This window comes from Gadus macrocephalus, chromosome 7, assembly GCF_031168955.1.
Source record: "Gadus macrocephalus chromosome 7, ASM3116895v1".
Taxonomy (NCBI): Eukaryota; Metazoa; Chordata; class Actinopteri; order Gadiformes; family Gadidae; genus Gadus; species Gadus macrocephalus.
In genome coordinates this window covers 4,947,550-4,969,278 of record NC_082388.1, presented here as the reverse complement: position 1 = coordinate 4,969,278, position 21,729 = coordinate 4,947,550, and the positions used below count along the sequence as shown (strand labels likewise).

The window sequence follows — 21,729 nt, the reverse complement described above, 5'->3', positions numbered from 1 at the left end:
GGGTTGTGCAGAGTCCGATCCCGCAGACGGACCCGCTCAATACCCGAGAGGCACACTGCGGGAAGCATGAATTATCGTTTCCAAATATTTATTTTAAAACGAAAATGTGTGTTTGTTCAATTCAATGTTTTTATATCTTAATAGGTGACCTAACATAATGACAATTAACATGCATCTTTGGAACCTAAAATGTAGATAGGATTGGACACCAAACATCTGGAAACCCAACTTTTATGCCAATGAGGGAGACCAACCATGGACATTATCCACAACTTTGGACCCCGACCATGAACATCTAAAATGAAAAAGAAATATATACATTTCATATGGATGCCTTTAATTTTAACATTGTGTTTTATCATATTAACATTAACATTGTGTTTTAACATTGTTTCAGTTTTTTATATTGTATTTCAAATGTTTACATTTTATTCATTTGTTTCCTTGACATTCTTTTTGATTTGACTTTGTTTTCGATTTGCCATTTTCTATGTTTGTATTTATGTTCATTAAACCATATGATCATCCCTTTTTTGTGTTACTCCAAGCAAAAGTCCACAGCTATGTAGATATTTTAATTTTCTTTTTTTTAATTTTAATATTTCCCTAAATACCTCTTCATTACTGCAAAAAAATAAGGCATTTTCATTCATTAACGATACTGTTGGGAAGTTACAACAAATAGCATTTTTTCAAATTATATATTAAAAGGTGGAAAGCCACTCCTTCTCAATAGATGGCGCTGTTCTAATGTAACGTGCTTTTTCTTGCTTTTTTTTTTCTTCTACAACATCCTCGTTGGCTTGTTTTTGCCAGAGTGGTAGATCTAATAGAGAGAGGGTCTGTTCGAAATGACTTACTAATTACTACTTACTACCTACTCAATACTTGGCTTACTACTCGAATCCTTAAATAATGATTGAGTAATCCATTTGAGTAATCGACGTTCGGAAGACCGTTCTTACTTAACCACCTCAGATGACGTGAATCAAATGACGTGTCAATAACCTACCGGCCGGGCGCCGTTAATAAATATTATAAATAAATATATAAACGTCACATTTAACGTCACAGTACATCTTCAACCTAAGGATTTAAACATGGCCGCTCACTTCCTCACCAGCTTAGCTGAGCTGGTGTGTTGAGTCGTGACAATTAGTCATTATTAGAAAATTGTGCATTTGAATGTGCCTATAAGAAGTTGCCCCTATCTGTTACCCGTGCCATTGTGTCTTTTTAATTCCTACTGTTAAATGTTTCTATCTTTTTTACTTGTTTTCTCGTTATTTATTTATTACGATGCCTTTCGTTATCAAAGGGATACATCATGAATCGTGTGAATATACTGTTCTAAATTTGTCTGTTTGCTTTAGCTGTCTGCTAAATCTTAAAGACATTGCACTTTCTTGTTTCTGCATTCATGCATCTTTTGAACTTTGCCTTTGTTTTCTTTGACGTATCTATTTTATTTCCTCATTTTATTGTATGTTTGCTTTCTGCTAAATCTTAAATACATTGCACTCTTTACGCCAAATATTTTACTTTGTGTACTTAACAATAAGATCTTATGAAGCAATTCCGACTCCGATTCTGATATTACATCGAATTAAATATTTCAATCTGTTTATATACCATTTTTAGATAACTTTATTTTAAAATGCCATGGCAGGTCGTCAAAGTTGTATGTAAAACAAGGAAAACACAAAAGTGTGTTTGTGTGTGAGCGCCTGTTTGTGTGTGTTTACGTGCGTGTAGTTGCGTTTGGAGTGTAGCTGTGCGTGCGTGTGCGTGCGTGTGTGAATGAAACTTAAAGACAAGCTGAACCATATCGATATAAAAAGAAACGATGACAACAACTTCAATATTGCAATTAAATAGACTTTCCACATTTTAACACTTTGGCAAAGACGAAACTCTAAACCCTTAACAATGGTTAATGAATTAATTAATAAGTAGGCCCATAGCATTAACTAAATATGACCTATTTGTATACCGATCAACAAAGTATAAGCCTACGTGCTTACATATTGTCCAAGGGCTGACAACGCCCCTGTCTTCACTAATTTCAGTCAAGTATACGAGCAGAAAAGTGGCACCCACGGTTATAATAAGAATACATGACACAATCACTAACGGGGATTCATTAATTAAAGACATGGGAGTGACACGTGTAAGATATAGTCAGTAGAGATTGTCCGAACACATAGATCATTTACGTGATACATGGCAAAAATCACAACATGCTTTTGGAACCAACAATGTATTGCATTTTATCAAAAGCCGATAAAATAAGAAAAAAAACGTAAAAACCCTCAATCATTTCATCAAGCAACCAAATGTAAATTGTGAATAAAAATACAAATCGTGAATCATCAATCATTTCTATGGAAGCATATATGTAGCAAAATTCAAATGGCAATGCAATTTGCAATTATATTATGCAATTGACAATTCATTATGCAATTCTATAATGTAATTTGCATTCAAAGTGTATTATAATATGCAAAGGGACAATGCAATCCTCAATTAAATTTGCAAAAGTTATAGCAATAAAAATAGAATAACCCTCATCCTCATCGTCATCCGCTTATCCGGGGTCGGGTCGCGGGGGGAGCAGCTCAAGCAGGGGGCCCCAGACTTCCCTTTCCCGGGCCACATTGACCAGCTCTGACGGGGGGATCCCGAGGCGTTCCCAGGCCAGTGTTGAGATATAATCTCTCCACCTAGTCCTGGGTCTTCCCCGAGGTCTCCTCCCCACTGGACGTGCCTGAAACACCTCCCAAGGAAGGCGCCCAGTGGGCATCCTTACCAGATGCCCGAACCACCTCAGCTGACTCCTTTCTAAGTAAAGGAGCAGCGGCTCTAATCCGAGTTCCTCACGGATGGCTGAGCTTCTCACCCTATCCCTAAGGGAGACGCCAGCCACCCTTCTGAGAAAACTCATCTCGGCCTCTTGTACCCGCGATCTCGTCCTTTCGGTCATCACCCAGCCCTCATGACCATAGGTGAGGATAGGAACGAAGATCGACCGGTAGATCGAGAGCTTTGCCTTGCAGCTCAGCTCTCTTTTCGTTACAACGGTGCGGTAAAGCGAACGCAATACCGCCCCCGCTGCTCCGATTCTCCGGCCAATCTCACGCTCCATAGTACCCTCACTCGCGAACAAGACCCCAAGGTACTTGAACTCCTTCACTTGGGCTAAGGACTAATTTCCTACCCGGAGTAAGCAATCCACCGGTTTCCTGCTAAGAGTCATGGCCTCAGATTTAGCGGTGCTGATCCTCATCCCAGCCGCTTCACACTCGGCCGCCAGCCGATCCAGTGAGTGCTGAAGGTCACAGGCCGATGATCCAATGAGGACCACATCATCTGCAAAAAGCAGTGACGAGATCCTCAGACCACCGAACTGCAACCCCTCCCCACCACGACTACGCCTCGATATCCTGTCCATGTATATCACAAACAGGATTGGTGACAAGGCGCAGCCCTGGCGGAGACCAGCACCCACTGAGAACGAAACTGACTGGCTGCCGAGAACACGAACACAGCTCTCGCTTTGGGAGTACAAAGATTGGATGGCCCTGAGGATAGACCCCCTTACCCCATACTCCCGCAGCACCTCCCACAGTTTCTCCCGGGGGACCCGGTCATACGCCTTCTCCAGATCCACAAAACACATGTAGACCGGATGGGCATACTCCCAGGCCCCCTCCAGGATCCTTGCGAGAGTGAAGAGCTGGTCCGTAGTTCCACGTCCGGGGCGAAAACCGCATTGTTCCTCTACAATCTGAGGTTCGACGATCGGCCGAACCCTCCTTTCCAGCACCTTGGAGTAGACTTTACCAGGGAGGCTGAGAAGTGTGATACCCCGGTAATTGGCACACACTCTCTGGTCCCCCTTTTTGAACAGGGGAACCACCACCCCGGTTTGCCACTCCTTTGGCACTGTACCCAACTCCCACGCGATGTTGAATAGGCGTGTCAACCATGACAGCCCCTCAACACCCAGAGCCTTTAGCATTTCTGGCTGGATCTCATCAATCCCTGGGGCTTTGCCACTGCGGAGATGTTTGACTACCTCAGTGACCTCCACCAGGGAAATTGACGACGAAACACCATCAACCTCGAGCTCTGCCTCCAACATAGAGGGCGTGTTATTCGGATTCAGGAGTTCCTCAAAGTGTTCCTTCCAACGTCCGACGACCTCCTCAGTTGAGGTCAACAGAGTCCCATCCTTACTGTACACAGCTTGGATGGTTCCCCGTTTCCCCCTCCTGAGGTGCCGGATAGTCTTCCAGAAACACTTTGGTGCCGACCGAAAGTCCTTCTCCATGGCCTCTCCGAACTTCTCCCACACCCGCTGCTTAGCCTCCGACACGGCAGCCGCTGCAGCCCTTCGAGCCTGTCGTACCCTGCAACCGAGTCAGGAGTCCTCCAGGATATCATATCCCGGAAGGCCTCCTTCTTCAGTCGGACGGCTTCCCTGACCACCGGTGTCCACCACGGTGTCCGAGGGTTACCGCCCCTTGAGGAGCCTAAGACCCTGAGGCCACAGCTAGCCACCGCAGCTTCAGCAATGGAGGCTTTGAACACCGCCCACTCCGGCTCAATGCCCCCAACCTCCACAGGAATGCCAGAAAAGCTCCGCCGGAGGTGTGAGTTGAAGATACCTAGGACGGGGGCCTCCTCCAGACGTTCCCAGTTCACCCGCACTACTCGTTTGGGCTTACCAGGTCTATCCGGAAATTTCCCCCATTCCCTGATCCAACTCACAACCAGATGGTGGTCGGTTGACAGTTCCGCCCCTCTCTTTACCCGAGTGTCCAAAACATGCGGCCTCAGATCAGATGACACGATCACGAAATCGATCATCGATCTTCGGCCTAGGGTACTCTGGTACCAGGTACACTTATGAGCACCCTTATGTTCGAACATGGTGTTTGTTATGGATAATCCATGACTAGCACAGAAGTCCCATAACAAACGACCGCTCGGGTTTAGATCAGGGAGGCCGTTCCTTCCCACCACGCCTCTCCAGGTGTCTCCATCGTTGCCCACATGGGCGTTGAAGTCTCCCAGCAGAACTACGGAGTCCCCTACTGGAGCCCCATACAGGACTCCATTCAGGGTCTCCAAGAAGGCCGAGTACTCTGAGCTGCTGTTTGGTGCATACGCACAAACAACAGTCAGAGTTTTCCCCCCTACAACCCTTATTTAAACATTGAAAGAACCGAATGGACGTTTTGCCTGCAACATTACATTTTGTTTTGATTTTTTTAAATCACTGAACTGTTGTCTTATATGACAAATGGCAAAGGAAGCAAACAGTCTATTAACACAAAGCGCAGTGTAAAGAAAGAGCGCCCTTTAGAATAACAGAATAGAATAACATTTTGTCAAATTCTTTGAGTTCCTTTATTCAAATTGAAGAGCTATAGCGTCCCCGTGATTGCAATCCACTTCGCCAAGCTCCGTGTGTTGCGATATTCAAATGACATTTGAATCCGCAAAACGCAAAAAAAAAACGATTTGGCAAAACGTTTTGCAAAACATTTTCCAAAACGTAATCCAAAACGTTTTCCAAAACGTTATCCAAAACGTTTTCCAAAAAGTAAATATGCAAAGTGGCAAACGTATCAGCCAATCAGCGTCTGGCCGGGAACTACGTCACTTGCTCGTAATTTCCTTGTTCACTTTCGTATGTGTCTTGTATTGAACATGTATTGTTTGTTGCATTGAACATGTATTGTTTGTTGTATTGAACATGTATTGCTTGGTTTCTTCAATTATACCTCTAGTCAAGCAAACCAATATTTTATTATAAACCTTATTATTTTATTAGCTAAATGGCATATTCATAAATGTAAATACTCGAATCAGAAACCGCTTTTTGTTGTGTTTGAGAATGAAACCAGGCAATACATGGGGAATATTATATGTTCTAGAAATGGGAAAGCTATTAAAACACTTAGTGTGTGTGCTCTTTATAATATTTTTATTTAATTTAATGGTAATGCTGCATTTTGTATTTTTTGTGTCTGTATTTTGTATGTCTGCCATTTCTGTACCCCCTGGCTGTTGTTGTATTGCTAATTGTCAATAAAATGTATTAAATAAAATAAAAAAACATTCGTATGTGTCAGGTCCATGGTCACCAATGGAGGTGATTATTGATACGCTCCGAAGTTTGGCCGATGATGTGGAGAACAATCGTGTTGAAGACACAGATGCAGTAGATAGAGTGCGTGTTCTGGGAGATAGGATAGACGACTTATCCTCACTGGTACGTTTTGACGCCAGTGTGTTTCAGGTGCTACAAGCACTGGGTGCGAAACATAGGGTCGGGACTCGGGAGACCCACCATGGAGATACCCTTGGAGGCAATAGGAAGTGACGTAGTTCCCGCCCAGACGCTGATTGGTTTATACGTTTGCCACTTTGCATATTGACTTTTTGGAAAACGATTTGGATTACGTTTTGGAAAACGTTTTGCAAAACGTTTTGCCAAATCTTTTGCAAAGTGTTTTGCGGATTGAAATGTCATTTGAATATCGCAACACACGGACCGTGGCGAAGTGGATTGCAATCACGGGGATGCTATAGCTTTTCAATTTGAATAAAGGAACTCAAAGAATTTGACAAATTGTTGTTCTATTTTTATTGTTACAACTTTAGCAAATTTAATTGAGGATTGCATTGCCACTTTGCATATTAAAATACAATTTGAATAACGTATTTACAAATTACATTATAAAATTGCATAATGGATTTTCAATTGCATAATGTAATGATTTATTGAATTGCAAATTGCATTGCCATTTGAATTTTGCTACATATATGCTTCCATACATTTCATCAAGCCGCCAAAGACTCATTTTAATTTTAAATCCACTCACAAAACCCCAAACCCGTTCCCCTCCTTCGCAGAGTTCATTGTTTGCGACAGTGACGCTGGTGGCCAACAGCGCCTCCCAGAGGGAGGTGGTGGCCACTGACTGCCGCCACGTTGAACTCGTGTTGGTGGACGTAGTGGATGGTTGCGTCAATTGTGTTCATTGTGAAATCCTGTGAAATCTATTTAAAAGTGAAAACTGATGTGCATTAAAAATATTACAAATCGTGGAAATTAAAAAAATATTTCAAAATATATCCTCATAATTTCATCATGCCACCAAATGTAATTTTTTTAAAATATTTATAACTGTGAAATATCTTACAAAAAAATACTTTGATTCCTAAATAATTTCACCAAGCCTCCAAAAGCAAATTGTGAAAAAAAAAAATATACAAATCGTGATAATTTCAAAAAGCGTTGTTTGCTACAGTGACGCATGTGGCCAACAGCGCCCCCAACAGGGAGGCTGTAGCCACTGACACTGCCGCTGCCGTTGAACTGCTGCCGTTGAACTGCTCGCGGTGGACGTGGTTGATGATGTGCATTGCCCCGGAGTAGGCCTCCTCGCAGGCTGGCTGGATCTGGTCCTCGGGGAGTTCGAAGCCGAAAGACCCGTTGTCACGGAGTTCGAAGGTGAAGGAGTAGGGAATACCGGCAAGGCGGGCCCAATCCCGGGAAGATCCGGAGTTAGGGTCTGTAGAGAGGGAGGGGGGAGAGAGGGAGAGGGGTGAGGGGTAGAGATGGAGGGAGGGAGGAAGGGAGGGAGAGAGAAGGGGGGAGGTATAGAGAGGGGAGGGTGATAGGGAGAGAGATATGGAGGGGAGGGAGGGAGGGGGGTGTAGAGTGTGGGAGGGAGGGGGGGAAGAGGGAGGCAGGGGGATAGAGAGAGGGAGGGAGAGGAAGGGGGGGAGGGAGGGAGGGAGAGGGGGGAGGGAGAGTGAGGGAGGGGGGGTAGAGAGGGAGAAAGAGAGAGAAAGGGAGGAGGGGTAGAGAGAGCGGGGGGGAGGGGTAGAGATAGGGAGGGAGGATAAAGGGGAGGTATGTTTATACCTAGATTAATGGTGCCATGTTTATTGAGCTCTTCTTTAGCGGTAAGTAGCACCAGCTGGGAGCACAGGTGAGTCTCAGGAAGTGAGACCTCTGCAGGTGAGACCCTAAAGGCCTTTTATGGTCCCAAGTTCCTGCAACGCAATGACCACGCAGACGCTTTGATTTTTGGGAGGCGCACGTCAGGCCCTTGCGGTGGACGCAAGGAGGGTCCGTGAAGCCTCGTGTACACTACATGCGTCCGTCGGCGGATGACCGAGGGAGTGTCTGACGTATAAGGGACTAGTCTTTATAGACGCAGCCTGCAGTCAATCAAATTGCTCCCCGCTACATAGCCAATGTGTGGATATAAATACAAAAAAAGACACAAACAACAGGTGACAAACAATCCTATCATTCCTATAGGGTTAGGGTTAGGGTTAGGGTTAGGGTATATATAACGGCCGGATTCTTACGGATTCTTATATAACGGCCGGATTCTTCCTGCTTCTTCCTGCTTGTTATTTGCAAAATGCATCCAGTAGACACGTGGAGTGTATTTGCATAACCACGGACTGATGGCCGACGGATCCGGCGCTGCCTGAAAAGTTGAACAATTCTCAACTTTTTGACGCAGGCCACGGAACCAAATGGACGGACGGACCCACAATGCACTTCGCGGACGCCCCATGAAAAGTCAATGAGATCAGGCGACGGACGGAGGTAGTGTGAACAAGCCCTGACCCTACATGCCCACTGCACTGTCAGTCAACGGACGTGGGAAGGCGTGGCTGACTGATGGGGGAGTAGTCTTTGCAGAGGCATCCGTCAGCCAATCAAATCGCTTCGCCGGGTTCTTCCTGCTTCTTCCTGCTTGTTGCAATGCAAGATGACCCGCTTTCCCGCTTTCCAGTATCGTCAGAGCCCGAGTCGCGTCACAGTGCTTAAATTTGCATACGCGATCTGATTGGATGACGGATCCGTCGCTGCCGAAAAAGTTGAACATTTTTCAACTTTCTGACGGCGCCGAAGGCTCCAACGGAACGGACGGATCCACAATGCATTGCGCGTCCGTCCCCATTCAAAGTCAATGGGGATCAGTCAACGGACGGAGGTAGTGGGCACGGGGCCTAATGGTTCCACGTCGACGCAATGCAAGGGGGTTAACGGAACCCTTATGTCCTTGCAGACCCTCCTTGCGTCCACCACAAGGGCCTGACGTGCGTCTCCCAAAATTGTTAACCTTGCATCGAGGCGACGCAGCAGCAAGGGCTGTGATTGGTCCGCTCACTAAAACCCGACGCAGAACCACAACAGGTTCACGACTCATCGAGCGTGCGATTTTCTTTTAAAGTTACTTTAATGTTTTGTATTATTCACTAAACAAGCAATAAATCATTCTTTAGTATGACCAACACAACCCTGGAGGCAGTCAACATATAATCTGATCTTCCCTTTAGGCCAGGACATTGTGTTGAGATGAATTGATTTTATAACATCTTTATTTAACTATTGAATTGTAAAAGAAAAATAAATACGAATCTTACTGACCTCCAGTCAGTAACAGTAGCAAATGACAAAATAATATAAAGAAATCCCCCCCCCCCCATTTTAGTTTTTTTTAATTAGCCTTTGCGATTACCAAATCGCGTTCTATTACATCGCGATGTCAGTTTGAATTCGATGAATTGTTGAGCCCTAGCAGTGTGTCACAGAGAGAGCTCATCGCCAGTGGCTGTGGACCTGTTGTGAGTTCATCGCACCTCACTCCCCTAGTGTGTGTGTGTGTGTGTTTGTGTGTGTGTGTCGGATACTCGGTGCGTCTGTGTGTGTAAGTTTGTGTGTGCGTGTAAATGTGTGTGTGTGTGTGTGTGTGTGTGTGTGTGTGTGTGTGTGTGTGTGTGTGTCGGAAACTGTGTGTGTGTATGTGTGTGCGTACTGTGGCAACCCGTCTCTGGCACAGCGCCCCTGGAGGCCAAGGGGGCAGGTTGTGGAGGCGATGTACCACAGATTTCCGATAGATGGCGCCAGTAAGAACATCGGTGCCAATCATTGAGATGCTGAGCACCTGAGGAGCAGGTGGGAAGCATGCTTTAAAAAGCATGCTTCCACACTCATTCAGGGCTCTCCTGGTTCGCGTGTGCGGAGAGACCAGTCTCGTGGGTGATGTGATTCCACCCGGAGGAAAAAGACTGTTGATTCCTCCAAAGCTGAGTTTTTTGGTTTGCTTTGTTATATATATAATTGACTATTGAATAAAAGTGCCATTTTGGCTGTAAGTAAGCTCCAGTTGGTGTGCTTATTGGAAGGAGGCGGGTCACTCACCAAGCCGGGTTGCCACAGTACAGACGTGTGTGTGTGTATGCATGTGTGCGCCCCCCCCACACTTACACAGTATGTCGGGCGAGGTCCCGACCCTGTAGCTCATCCCATGGACCTTCTTCATCTCCGCCGCCGCCGCCAGACCCACCTTCATCTAGAGGGAGAGGGAGAGGGAGGGGGAGAGGGAGGGAGGGAGGGGGAGAGGGAGAGGGAGGGGGGGAGGGAGGGGGAGAGAGAGAGAGAGAGAGAGAGAGAGAGAGAGAGAGAGAGAGAGAGGAGCAAAGAGGGAGATAGAGAGAGAGGGAGGAGAGGGTAGAGAGAGTTGGGAAGGGACGGTAGAGAGGGAGGGAGGGGGTTACTTTATTTTTAACCGTTTTGTGTAACGTAGTTTGAATAATAAGGACATGGTATTTATCCGGCTGGTGGTACTGATGAAATCTATGGTCCGTTAGCGCCCTCTCCTGGTCGGTAATGGCAACTGAAGATCTGAAGATGAAAAGAAAGAATACCACTCCTTTGGCGCCTTCTCGTTGTTGGTAGAGGCAACTCTTCAAAATCCTGGCGGACACGATTCAGCACTTCCTGTATTGTGCATTTGAGCCTTGATTGCAGTGACGGTTCCTTAGAGGAGGCAACGGAGGCAACGCCTCCTCGTGATTTTCCAAAAAAAAAAAATATTATTATTAAAAGGTATTTATTTTTCAAAATTATCTATGTGCTATGGGTGTTTATTACTGAATAATTACATGAAAATGTTAAATGTAAAAAATAAACTGCGAATTGCCTTAGCAAGGCCGGAGGCTGACCGATGTTACTCTCAGTATGTTGTGTCCAGGGCTAGCCACTGAAGGGAGGCAAAGAGGTCAAAACTCACTTTTGCCGCCTTTGAAAATAGAAAATAACCAATCACAATGCAGTTTCACTGTTGCGAGGTAAATCATCTATACCATGTTAAACATAGGAAGGGAGGCCAGCCTCATCTACTCCTTGCAACCAATCACAAATCAGCATTTTTTTAAATTATGTTCTGAGCAAAAGAGCGTTCTTTCCAGTCAGTTGCCGCGGCTAACAAAGATAACGACTATCGAAGATATCAACATGGAGGAGAATATAATTCAATATCTACAAGTACACAAATTTTCGAGGCTTGGTTTGGGCAAAACAGAAAAGGCTGATTTGGAATAATTATTCAAAACACACAAAAAACTCTGTCCGACTGCCTGCTGCCTAAGATTTCGTTAATTATATCATAGTGAATACATGTATCATAATTCACCTTCACCTATGTTGTTAAGTGTTGTTATAAACTATATGTTGCATGCATATTAGTGGTGGATTTAATGATTCGTATCCGTGACCCAGTTCGCGTGATTCAGTTCGCCAAGAGGAGTCGTTCGCGAATCGTTTGTCGTTCGTTCGTTCAGTCGAGTTTACGGTAGCACTAACTCCACTGAGTCTGACTGACTCAGCTGAGAACCGTGCAATGGCGTACATTCCATGATGCGATTTACCGCTACCGGAAACCAGGCTGAACAAACACACGATTCGCGAACGACTCCTCTCAGCTCTGAACTTGGAGGAGTCGTTCTCGAATCAGCCTAGTTTCCGGTAGCGGTGAATCGCATCATGGAATGCACGCCATTGCACGGTTCTCAGCTGAGTCAGTCAGACTCAGTGTTACCGGAAACTCGACTGAACTGGGGGGAGTCGTTCGCGAATCGTTTGTTCGTTCAGCCTGATTTCCGGTAGCGGTAAATCGCATCATGGAATGCACACCATTGCACAGTTCTCAGCTGAGTCAGTAAGACTCAGTGGAGTTAGTGCTACCGGAAACTCATTCGTTCGTTCAGTCGATTTTCCGGTGAATCGAATGGTGAACGAGACGAACGAGAGAAACGAACCGGTTCGGTTCGTTCGTCCTAAAGACTTGTTCATTCGAACCGGTTCGCGAACGAACGAGCCAACACTAATGCATATCGTTTACTCTGTCTTGGTTGTTCAGGGATTGTTGTCCCATTAAATGTTAGTTTCATCGTTTTCTAACAAAATAAACGAGTCACACATTCGTGTACTACGTGGGAAATTGTCTCTTTCCAATTAACACAATTTCGACAATATTATATTTATATAATTGGGAGATAGTGTCGTTGACCCTGCATGCTGCCATGCATTACATTTAAGCAGCACGCACCTTGAATGAACTTTACTTTATGAAGTTGAACTTTGTCTGCACGTTTGATTAAAAGTTTAGAAGCATTGCACTCTGCTGATACACTTTTAAGTGTCTAGTTTATTTTAGTTATTATCCTCTCTAACGGCGCCTCCAAACGACGCGTCACACCACTATGTTTTTTTTTTAAAGTTGTGTAGGCCTACGCTTTAGAAAAGACATGCATGCACTGCGCGCGTTCATGAATGAGCGTTCATGTTTGCCTCCCTGGTGAGCTCGGCCAGGAACCGCTACTGGACGAAACTCAAAGCAAACAAAGTACTGTATATATTGACCCTAATGTGTATATACTTCCTCATACTGATTAACAGTTCAGTAAATGATTGATCCCTATGCTGTAAATAACCTGAGAGAGCCCTTAAATTATTCAGCTCTTTCTATAACTAGCAAGAGTTCTTCGGACTTTCATAGCCTTACAGTCACTAATATATGACAGATTACTTTTCTACGAAAAACCTTCAAATTATATTTCGTAAATGGTAAAAGGACTGCATTTATGTAGCTCTTTTCTAACCAGAGTCACTCTAAGCGCTTTACATTGCTGCCTAAAATTCACCCATTCAAACACACATTCACACACCGACGGCGGAGCAGACCCCTCAGGACGACAGCCAGCTCATCAGGGAGCAGTCAGGGTGAGGCGTCTCGCTCTGGGACACCTCGGCACTCACCTCGGATCGAACTAGCAACCCTCCGGATACCCACTCCACCTCCTGAGCCACATGCCTTAAAAATCACACCTTTTAGATTTGTGTGAAATTTCGGAAAAACCAAAAGGTCAATATCTTTACAAAATATACTTTTAATAGAACCATCAGTATAGTGTCAGCGGTAAGGATTGATCGCTGTTACCAGTTCCTCCTAGTTACCAGTTTGTTGAAATTACTAGGGCTGAATGATTTGGGCCATTGGTTCTCAAAGTGCGGCCCGCAGGCCAATGGCGGCCCGCGAAAAATCTTTTTTATTTGTATTATTATCTCATCTCATCTCATTTTCGTCCGCTTATCCGGGGTCGGGTCGCGGGGGGAGCAGCTCAAGCAGGCGGCCCCAGACTTCCCTTTCCCGGGCCACATTGACCAGCTCTGACGAGGGGATCCCGAGGCGTTCCCAGGCCAGTGTTGAGATATAATCTCTCCACCTAGTCCTGGGTCTTCCCCGAGGTCTCCTCCCCACTGGACGTGCCTGAAACACCTCCCAAGGAAGGCGCCCAGTGGGCATCCTTACCAGATGCCCGAACCACCTCAGCTGACTCCTTTCTAAGTAAAGGAGCAGCGGCTCTAATCCGAGTTCCTCACGGATGGCTGAGCTTCTCACCCTATCCCTAAGGGAGACGCCAGCCACCCTTCTGAGAAAACTCATCTCGGCCGCTTGTACCCGCAATCTCGTCCTTTCGGTCATCACCCAGCCCTCATGACTATAGGTGAGGATAGGAACGAAGATCGACCGGTAGATCGAGAGCTTTGCCTTGCGGCTCAGCTCTCTTTTCGTTACAACGGTGCGGTAAAGCGAACGCAATACCGACCCGCTGCTTCGATTCTCCGGCCAATCTCACGCTCCATAGTACCCTCACTCGCGAACAAGACCCCGAGGTACTTGAACTCCTTCACTTGGGCTAAGGACTCATTTCCTACCCGGAGTAAGAAATCCATCGGTTTCCTGCTAAGAGTCATGGCCTCAGATTTAGCGGTGCTGATCCTCATCCCAGCCGCTTCACACTCGGCCGCCAGCCGATCCAGTTTTATTATTATATCAATATTAATTTAAACAAATATAAATAAACATAAAGAGAAAAGTCGACTCTCTCTAGCTTTCAATTTAATCCTTTTACAATTTGTTAGTTTTAATCCGACTGTACATTACTTTGAAAGGCTGAACCTCAGTTTCGTGATTTAGACCTCACTTGACCTCACACCCGGAGGTCCACGGTGCAATGTTTTTTTTTACCACTGGGATGCTGACGGCGTTTTCCTTTGGCGGCCCTCAGTCAAATTTTGGGTTCCTAAATTGGCCCTCAGTTGTCAAAACTTTGAGAACCCCTGATTTGGGCGAAATAATCAAATTGGGACTATTTCAACCAATATTTCTGATTGCGATTTAAAATGTGATTTTTCTTTTTTAAAGTTCCATTATGTTCTGTTTCATTCCCTAAACAAGAAATAAATCATTCTATAGTATGACCAACACAACACTGGAGGCATTCAACATATAGGGTGAGGGTTAGCAGCCTTTGCGATTTGCAAAATCGCGTTCTATTACATTGCGATGTCGGATTGATTTTGATCAATCTTTCAGTAGTTACCAGTTCGTCGTAGTTACCAGTTCGTCAAAGTAAACAGTCCATCATAGTCATAGTTACCAGTTGGTCCTAGTTGGGCGTGTTGAGGTTGGGGTTGCCGTAGTTACCAGTTGGTCGTTGTCATAGTTACCAGCTCTTCCTAGTTGGACACTGAGGTTGGGGTTGCCGTAGTTACCAGTCGGTCGTAGCCATAGTTACCAGCTGGTCCTAGTTGGGCGCGGTGAGGTTGGGGTTGCCGTAGTTACCAGCTCGTTGAAGTCATAGTTGCCTGTCGGTCGTAGTCATAGTTACCAGTCAGTCGTAGTCATAGTTACAAGTTCATCGTAGTTTGGCGCGGTGAGGTTGGGGTTGCCATAGTTACCAGTCGGTCGTAGTCATAGTTACAGTCGGTTGTAGTCATAGTTACCAGTTGGCCGTAGTTTGGCGCAGTGAGGTTGGGGTTGCCATAAGGCACCAGGATGAGCTGGCCGTACGAGTGGATGGTGAGGAAGAGGAGCACGTCGGCCTTCCTCTGCTCCAGGTAGCGCGTCACGCTTGCCGCCTCGGGCGACGACAGGGCCGCCGTGCCGCCGTACGTCTCTGAGCAACAGTTGGTCGACACGCCGATCGCTGGACACAGGACGAACGACACGTCTGATCTTGGTGCTTTCCCCAGATGGTGTTCAGCCGTTACAAGCCGTTTGAAAACCTGCCTTTTCCTGTGTTTTAGTGACCTCACAGGTGGATGTGTCCACCTAGATGTACGCTGGATAGATCAGTCTTCCAGCCTACCAAGTGGACAGTAGCAAACGTTGCACGCCTAGGTGGACACGCCCACTTGCGATGACACTAAAACACAGGAAAGGCACATCTCTCTCTCTCTCTCTCTCTCTCTCTCTCTCTCTCTCTCTCTCTCTCTCTCTCTCTCTCTCTCTCTCTCTAACTCCCATGGATAGACCTTGGTCGAGGTGAAGTGTTCGTCATCAATTACGGTTGCTGGCTACTCAAATTGCGTAACCTTTAGTAGTTAGTTTTCAGGAAATAAACTGAATTCGGAAACCACCTCAAGGTTTTTCACTTACTGCCCCAGGTGACGTTGAAGTTGCGGTTGAGGTCAGTGCCGTAGCAGCTGCAGCTGCCGGTTCCAGGAGAACGGTTCTTCCTCCACAGACGGGTCTGCAGTGGGAAAACCACAAAGTACGAAAGGCATGAAAGGCATGGATCTTTTTCCAAACAACTATACTAACTCCTGTCCCACACTCCAGTCCAGTAGTGGTGGTATTGCACCAGAAATCTAGTCATCAATAGCTATATGGGGATTATTTGTTTATCAACATGGCGGATGCAGGTGCAGAATGGTGGCAAAAATAAAATCAGTTTGACCTGTTGCCATTATTATCTCTGTGTGGTTCATTTGCAGTTGCGGTGTTAATTGGTGATGTTGTCAGCTTACTGTTACATTAAACTGTAATCAGACAACGCAGTTATATGCTATGGAACCTAGTGTCTGTGGTATAAAGGCTGGAACGAATTTCGAATTATAAATATGTACCCTTTATGTTGAAAGTATAGGCCGTCGTGATTCCCATTGAAATGAATCTGCGGCGATTATTCTTCAAAACGAGAGCTGATAAATTGTGAAAATTAATGAAAACTGTAATCAGACAACGCGGTTATATAATAATAATAATAATAATAATACATTTAATTTAGAGGCGCCTTTCAAGACACCCAAGATCACCTTACAGAGCATATAGTCATCATTCAAAACTATGTAAAACAGACTAGGAATAAAAGGAAAACAGAGGTTAAACATGAATAATAATAATAATTAATAACACTCAAAGACGCCTAAAGTGAAGGGGGGACCTCACTAACCACCAATATGCTATGGACCCAAGAGTATCTGTGGTATAAAGGCTGGGATGAACTTCAAATTATAACAATCCATAACGTTAGCTCTCTCGCTCATGATCGATGTTTGATCGATCATAATTAAAGGGGACTACTTTTTGAGGGAGATGAACTCAAACAGAGTATAGCCTGCATTTAATAAGCATGTAATACGAATAAGAAAAAGCATAATTATTAAAGTATTTTAATTGTTTTATTATGTTGGCAAGCAAGAAGTAGAAGAAATGGGATAATCAGTCTTATTCAAACGTTATTTCAACCAACCACACAACAAGCCATGATTGCGTCTCTTTCTGCAAAAGACATGCGCGTAGAGCGGGGAGTGACGTAGAGTGACGTAGACTGATAATCCCTCTATTGACGCCATCGTTTAAAAATATAGAAGGAGAAGTCAAACGATGGCGGCGAAACAAAATAAACACAAGAATCACGGCCACGGCATTTTTTTTTGGGCATTTTTTACACTAAACCTGTCTAGTGATGTGGTTATTTGCAGATTGTGCAAAATTCCTACAAGAACGACAGCAATGAATGAGCATTTGTAAATAAAACAGCCTGGATGGCATAGCGCTCGCTCTCTCTCGGGCGTGAACAGGACGAGCCCCTAAGGCAAAGTCTAGAAGAACTAGAGTTATAATAACGTAACTATCGTTCTTTTAACTTTCTCCCCTTTCCCACTGTGGAATATTCCATTATCAAGCATTGAAACGAAATGTGTTTTAGTGATTTATACCCAGGTGGCACTTAATAGAATGTGACACAAATTAGAGAACTTTTCTTTCATCAAGACTATCTAAATTAAATTAATTAGTCGATTAAAACCCGCTATATTATTCATTTCAAAAAGAATAGTTTGGGACAGCCCCACTGTTAACCTTGAGACTCTGGTGTCTTGGCCGTACTGACCCCGTTGAGCCAGGAGTAGATGTATCCGTCCACGTTCAGGACAGGGGTGACATAAAAGTCCATCTCCTTCATCATCGCTGCCATCCTGCTGCCGTGGACTCTGTACTCCTGCAGGATCTGTTCGAGGGTGGGAGGGAGAGGTCAGAGCAACGTGAGCTTACGCAAGCCTCACGCTTTCTCTTCATTGCACTACACAGATTTTGACAGAGACTGAGGACTTTATTGTTAGATGTTATATATATATATACTATATATATATGTGTATACATATATATATATATACACATATATATATATACATATATATATACATATATATATGTGGGTTCATCATGGCTTGAAGACTACTTAAAAATACAAGTAGTCTACCCTTAGATTAATAGCTGCTATTTATTGTAGGCTAATGCAGCAAATCAAAACATACAAATACATATTTAGTCATGCCCAGCTCAAACCAATCAAATAGACTGTTGACAACATTGTTTAATATGTTCAGATAATTATGAGACATATTCTGAATTATATGATGTATCTTAGAGTCAGGGCCCTCTTCAAGCCATGATGAACCCACATATATATATGTATATATATATAATTCAGAATATGTCTCATAATTATCTGAACATATTAAACAATGTTGTCAACAGTCTATTTGATTGGTTTGAGCTGGGCATGACTAAATATGTATTTGTATGTTTTGATTTGCTGCATTAGCCTACAATAAATAGCAGCTATTAATCTAAGGGTAGACTACTTGTAATTTTAGCTGACTTAAAACTTAAAAGTCAGCAAAAATGTAAGTATCCTTAGTTTAATTTCTGCTAATATTGTAGATTCACATAAACCAGTGAGGTTGAAATAGAAGAAGGGGAGAAGGAGGACAGTCTAAGTAGAATCTGTCTGTCTGTCTGTATATCTGTCTCTGTCTGTTGTTGCTGACCTGTTTGACGAAGTACTGACAGAAGTCTGGGTCGTCATCATTCCCTGGATTCTGGGTTCCCTCCCTGTCTGTCTCTATGTCTCTCTGTCTGCCTTTATTTCTCTCTGTCTGCCTGTCTGTCTGTCTGTCTGTCTGTCTGTCTGTCTGTCTGTCTGTCTGTCTGTCTGTCTGTCTGTCTGCCTGTGTCCCTCTCTGTCTGTCTGTCTGTCTGTCTGTCTGTCTGTCTGTCTGTCTGTCTGTCTGTCTGTCTGTCTGTCTGTCTGTCTGTCTGTCTGTCTGTCTGTCTGTCTGTCTGTCTGTCTGTCTGTCTGTCTGTCTGCCTGCCTGCCTGCCTGCCTGCCTGCCTGCCTGCCTCTCTCTCTCTCTCTCTCTCTCTCTCTCTCTCTCTCTCTCTCTCTCTCTCTACCTGTTTGATGAAGTACTGGCAGAAGGCCGGTGAGATCCACTCCCGGGCATGGATCCCGCAGTCCATCCAGACGACCTTCTTCATCGCCCCTGTCCTCTCCCCGATCTGAAGAACAAGAAGGAATATTTAAGGCAAGGCAACTTTATTGACACAGCACTTTTCTTACACAGGTAGACTCAAAGTGCTTCCATACAATAAAATGAAATACAAAAATAGATGAGTAAAAGATAACAAAGCAAAGTTAACCCGTTAAACACAAGATGTACCTGGACACATCACAAATTGGCAGAGACCTTCAAAGAAATTATCAAATATTTCCCAAGTTATTTCCTCTGCCCCGTATTATATTCACTCTGCGCTTTTATGAAAATGTTTCGTTTTCAAGGCGTTTCTCTTCGTAACGAGTTAACGTAAAATAAAAGGAGAAGCATTTCACCCTGAGCAAGTTGATGTCTCTCTTCTCGTAGGTCTGGCCGTAACGCTCAATAGACACGATGTCCGGGTTGTCAATCAGAATCCCGGTCATCCAGCTGTCAATCTGTGGGTTCCAAAGGCATCGCAAGAAAGTGTGATGGAAATATTAAACTTTCGGACCATTTATTTAACCTTTTATTTCCTTATATTCTTATTATGAATATTTTTATTATTATTATAAACATTCACATAATACAAACCTTTTATATTTGCTGTAATTTTAGATTTAGATTCCGGAAACTTTTTTAAAATCAATAATAAAATATGAAACTTTCATAACATTTTTTGAACCTATTATCTGCATATCTTCTTATAATGATGAATATAAGAATAGAAAAATCGATTCCTGTGCCTCTGTACGTTACATTGAAATTTAATTTAATGTTCTTTCTGATTTTTTCAGGAAGGTGAATGTTGTGTAGTATGGATGTGAGATTGTTGTGAATATCTGTTTGGGTTTGATTTTGGGCGTCTGTTTTAGTGGAAGAGTGTAGATGGATTCTCACCTCAGTATAGGGGTGGTAGACGTTGTAGTCATGAATTGCTCTGTTGAACACACACACAAACACACACACACACACACACACACACACACACACAGACACACATATTGTCGAACACACACACACATATCCGTACACACACACACACACACACACACACACATACACACACACACACACACACACACACACATTCACACACAAACACACACACAAACACACACACACACACACATATCCGAACACACACACAGACACACACACAAACACACACAAACACACACACACATATCCGAACAAGCACACACACACACACACGCACATTAACATTTATTTAACCAGGTAAAAATGTAATTATTTTATTGATTAAAATCAATTTCAAGACCTGGCCAAGGTGGCAGCATAGAACAGACAACAAAGGTATGTTTCATGCAAAGAAACCCCACAATTTACAGAAATTAAAAGACATTTTGGGGATTTCAAGTAAGGCATTACACACAGGTACAATGTCCAATACTTCCACACAATAAGTCGTTAAGTAACGAGCCAAAGGCATCATATCTCTTTCAAACGTTCAGGGTCAGTGTACAATGTTCTCATGACCTTAACGCTATCTTGACAGATCAGAAAAGCTCTAGCTTCGTCTGTTTGGACTTAAAAGTCAGCCCTTACAACCCTTTTTAAGTTCTCTCTCTCTCTCTCTCTCTCTCTCTCTCTCTCTCTCTCTCTCTCTCTCTCTCTCTCTCTGTCTCTATCTCTGAGTTTCTCACTCTCTGTCCCTATCTCTGTCTCTCTCTCTGTCTCTCCCTGTCTCTCTCTCTCTCTCTCTCTCTCTCTTTCTCTCTCTCTATCTCTGGGTTTCTCACTCTCTGTCTCTCTCTTTCTCTCTCTTTCTCTCTCTCTGTCTCTCTCTCTGTCTCTCTACTCACCTCTCCATCGTTGCCGCTCCCATCTGCAGGAGCAACATCCCCACAAGCGACGCCAACATCATCTTAAAAATCTTTCAGGCCTCGTCCCTTAAACTAGTCTCCCGGAGGTCCTGGACACGATGTGTGTGTGTGTGTTTGTGTGTGTTTGTGTGCGCTCAGAACCTAGCACTTGACTTGTCGGAGTTGGGGCGATTGGTTAGACCTTCGATGTTATCTCCAGGGCGGAGTCTGGTGGGGTCAATGTGTCGCTGGAAATAGTGGGATGAATTTGTTAACCGATGACGTGTATGTTTGTGTTTCTCCTTGTGTGTGTGTGTCTTTATGTGTGTTTGTGTCTCTTTGTGTGTGTGTGTGTGTGTGTGTGTGTGTGTGTGTGTGTGTGTGTGTGTGTGTGTGTGTGTGTGTGTGTCTCTTTGTCTGTGTGTGTGTGCATGTGTCGCTTTATGACGTTAAAATTAATGTTGTAAAATGAACGTGTTAAAATGACGCTAACCCAGTCCTAGACGTCACCGGTTCTTACTGGGTTTTGGACCAGCGTGGAGTTGGTTCTGAGTTGAAACCTGGTTGCTTGTGTGGAAAAGCCAAGAACCGGTTTGAGATCGGCACTGGCTCCGAACCAAGACTGGAACCGCCTTGGTGGAAAAGGGGCAAGAGAGTTTCTCTTGTTGTTATACCTTATTTCACCAGGAATAATCCCATTGAGATTCAGTATCTCTTTTACAAGGGAGTCCTGGCCAAGACAGCAGTATATGGTTCCACATAAAATATACATTAAAAAACAGACAACATAAAACAGAAAAGGACAATTGGCAATTTAAAATCATCTCAACATGATCACCAGCAACGTTCAACATTAGCACATGTGCGTTTAGTGCTCAAACAGTCCTTTATCCTAGTTTTAAAATAGTA

The 21,729-nt window shown here is 44.1% G+C and overlaps 1 protein-coding gene across 1 annotated transcript; it reads right to left on the bottom strand.

Annotated features, from left to right (window-relative positions):
• Positions 1 to 5,765: 5,765 nt before the first annotated feature.
• Positions 5,766 to 21,034, bottom strand: LOC132460698 (carboxypeptidase O-like). Its single transcript, XM_060055551.1, has 9 exons — positions 20,829 to 21,034; positions 19,895 to 19,936; positions 19,351 to 19,452; positions 18,915 to 19,019; positions 17,569 to 17,685; positions 15,831 to 15,924; positions 15,176 to 15,378; positions 10,313 to 10,397; positions 5,766 to 7,589 (listed from the first exon to the last, which is right to left on the bottom strand). The coding sequence occupies exons 1-9, from the start codon at positions 20,880 to 20,882 to the stop codon at positions 7,303 to 7,305; spliced, it is 1,089 nt and encodes a 362-aa protein (XP_059911534.1). The 5' UTR covers positions 20,883 to 21,034; the 3' UTR covers positions 5,766 to 7,302.
• Between the last annotated feature and the right edge of the window lie 695 nt (positions 21,035 to 21,729).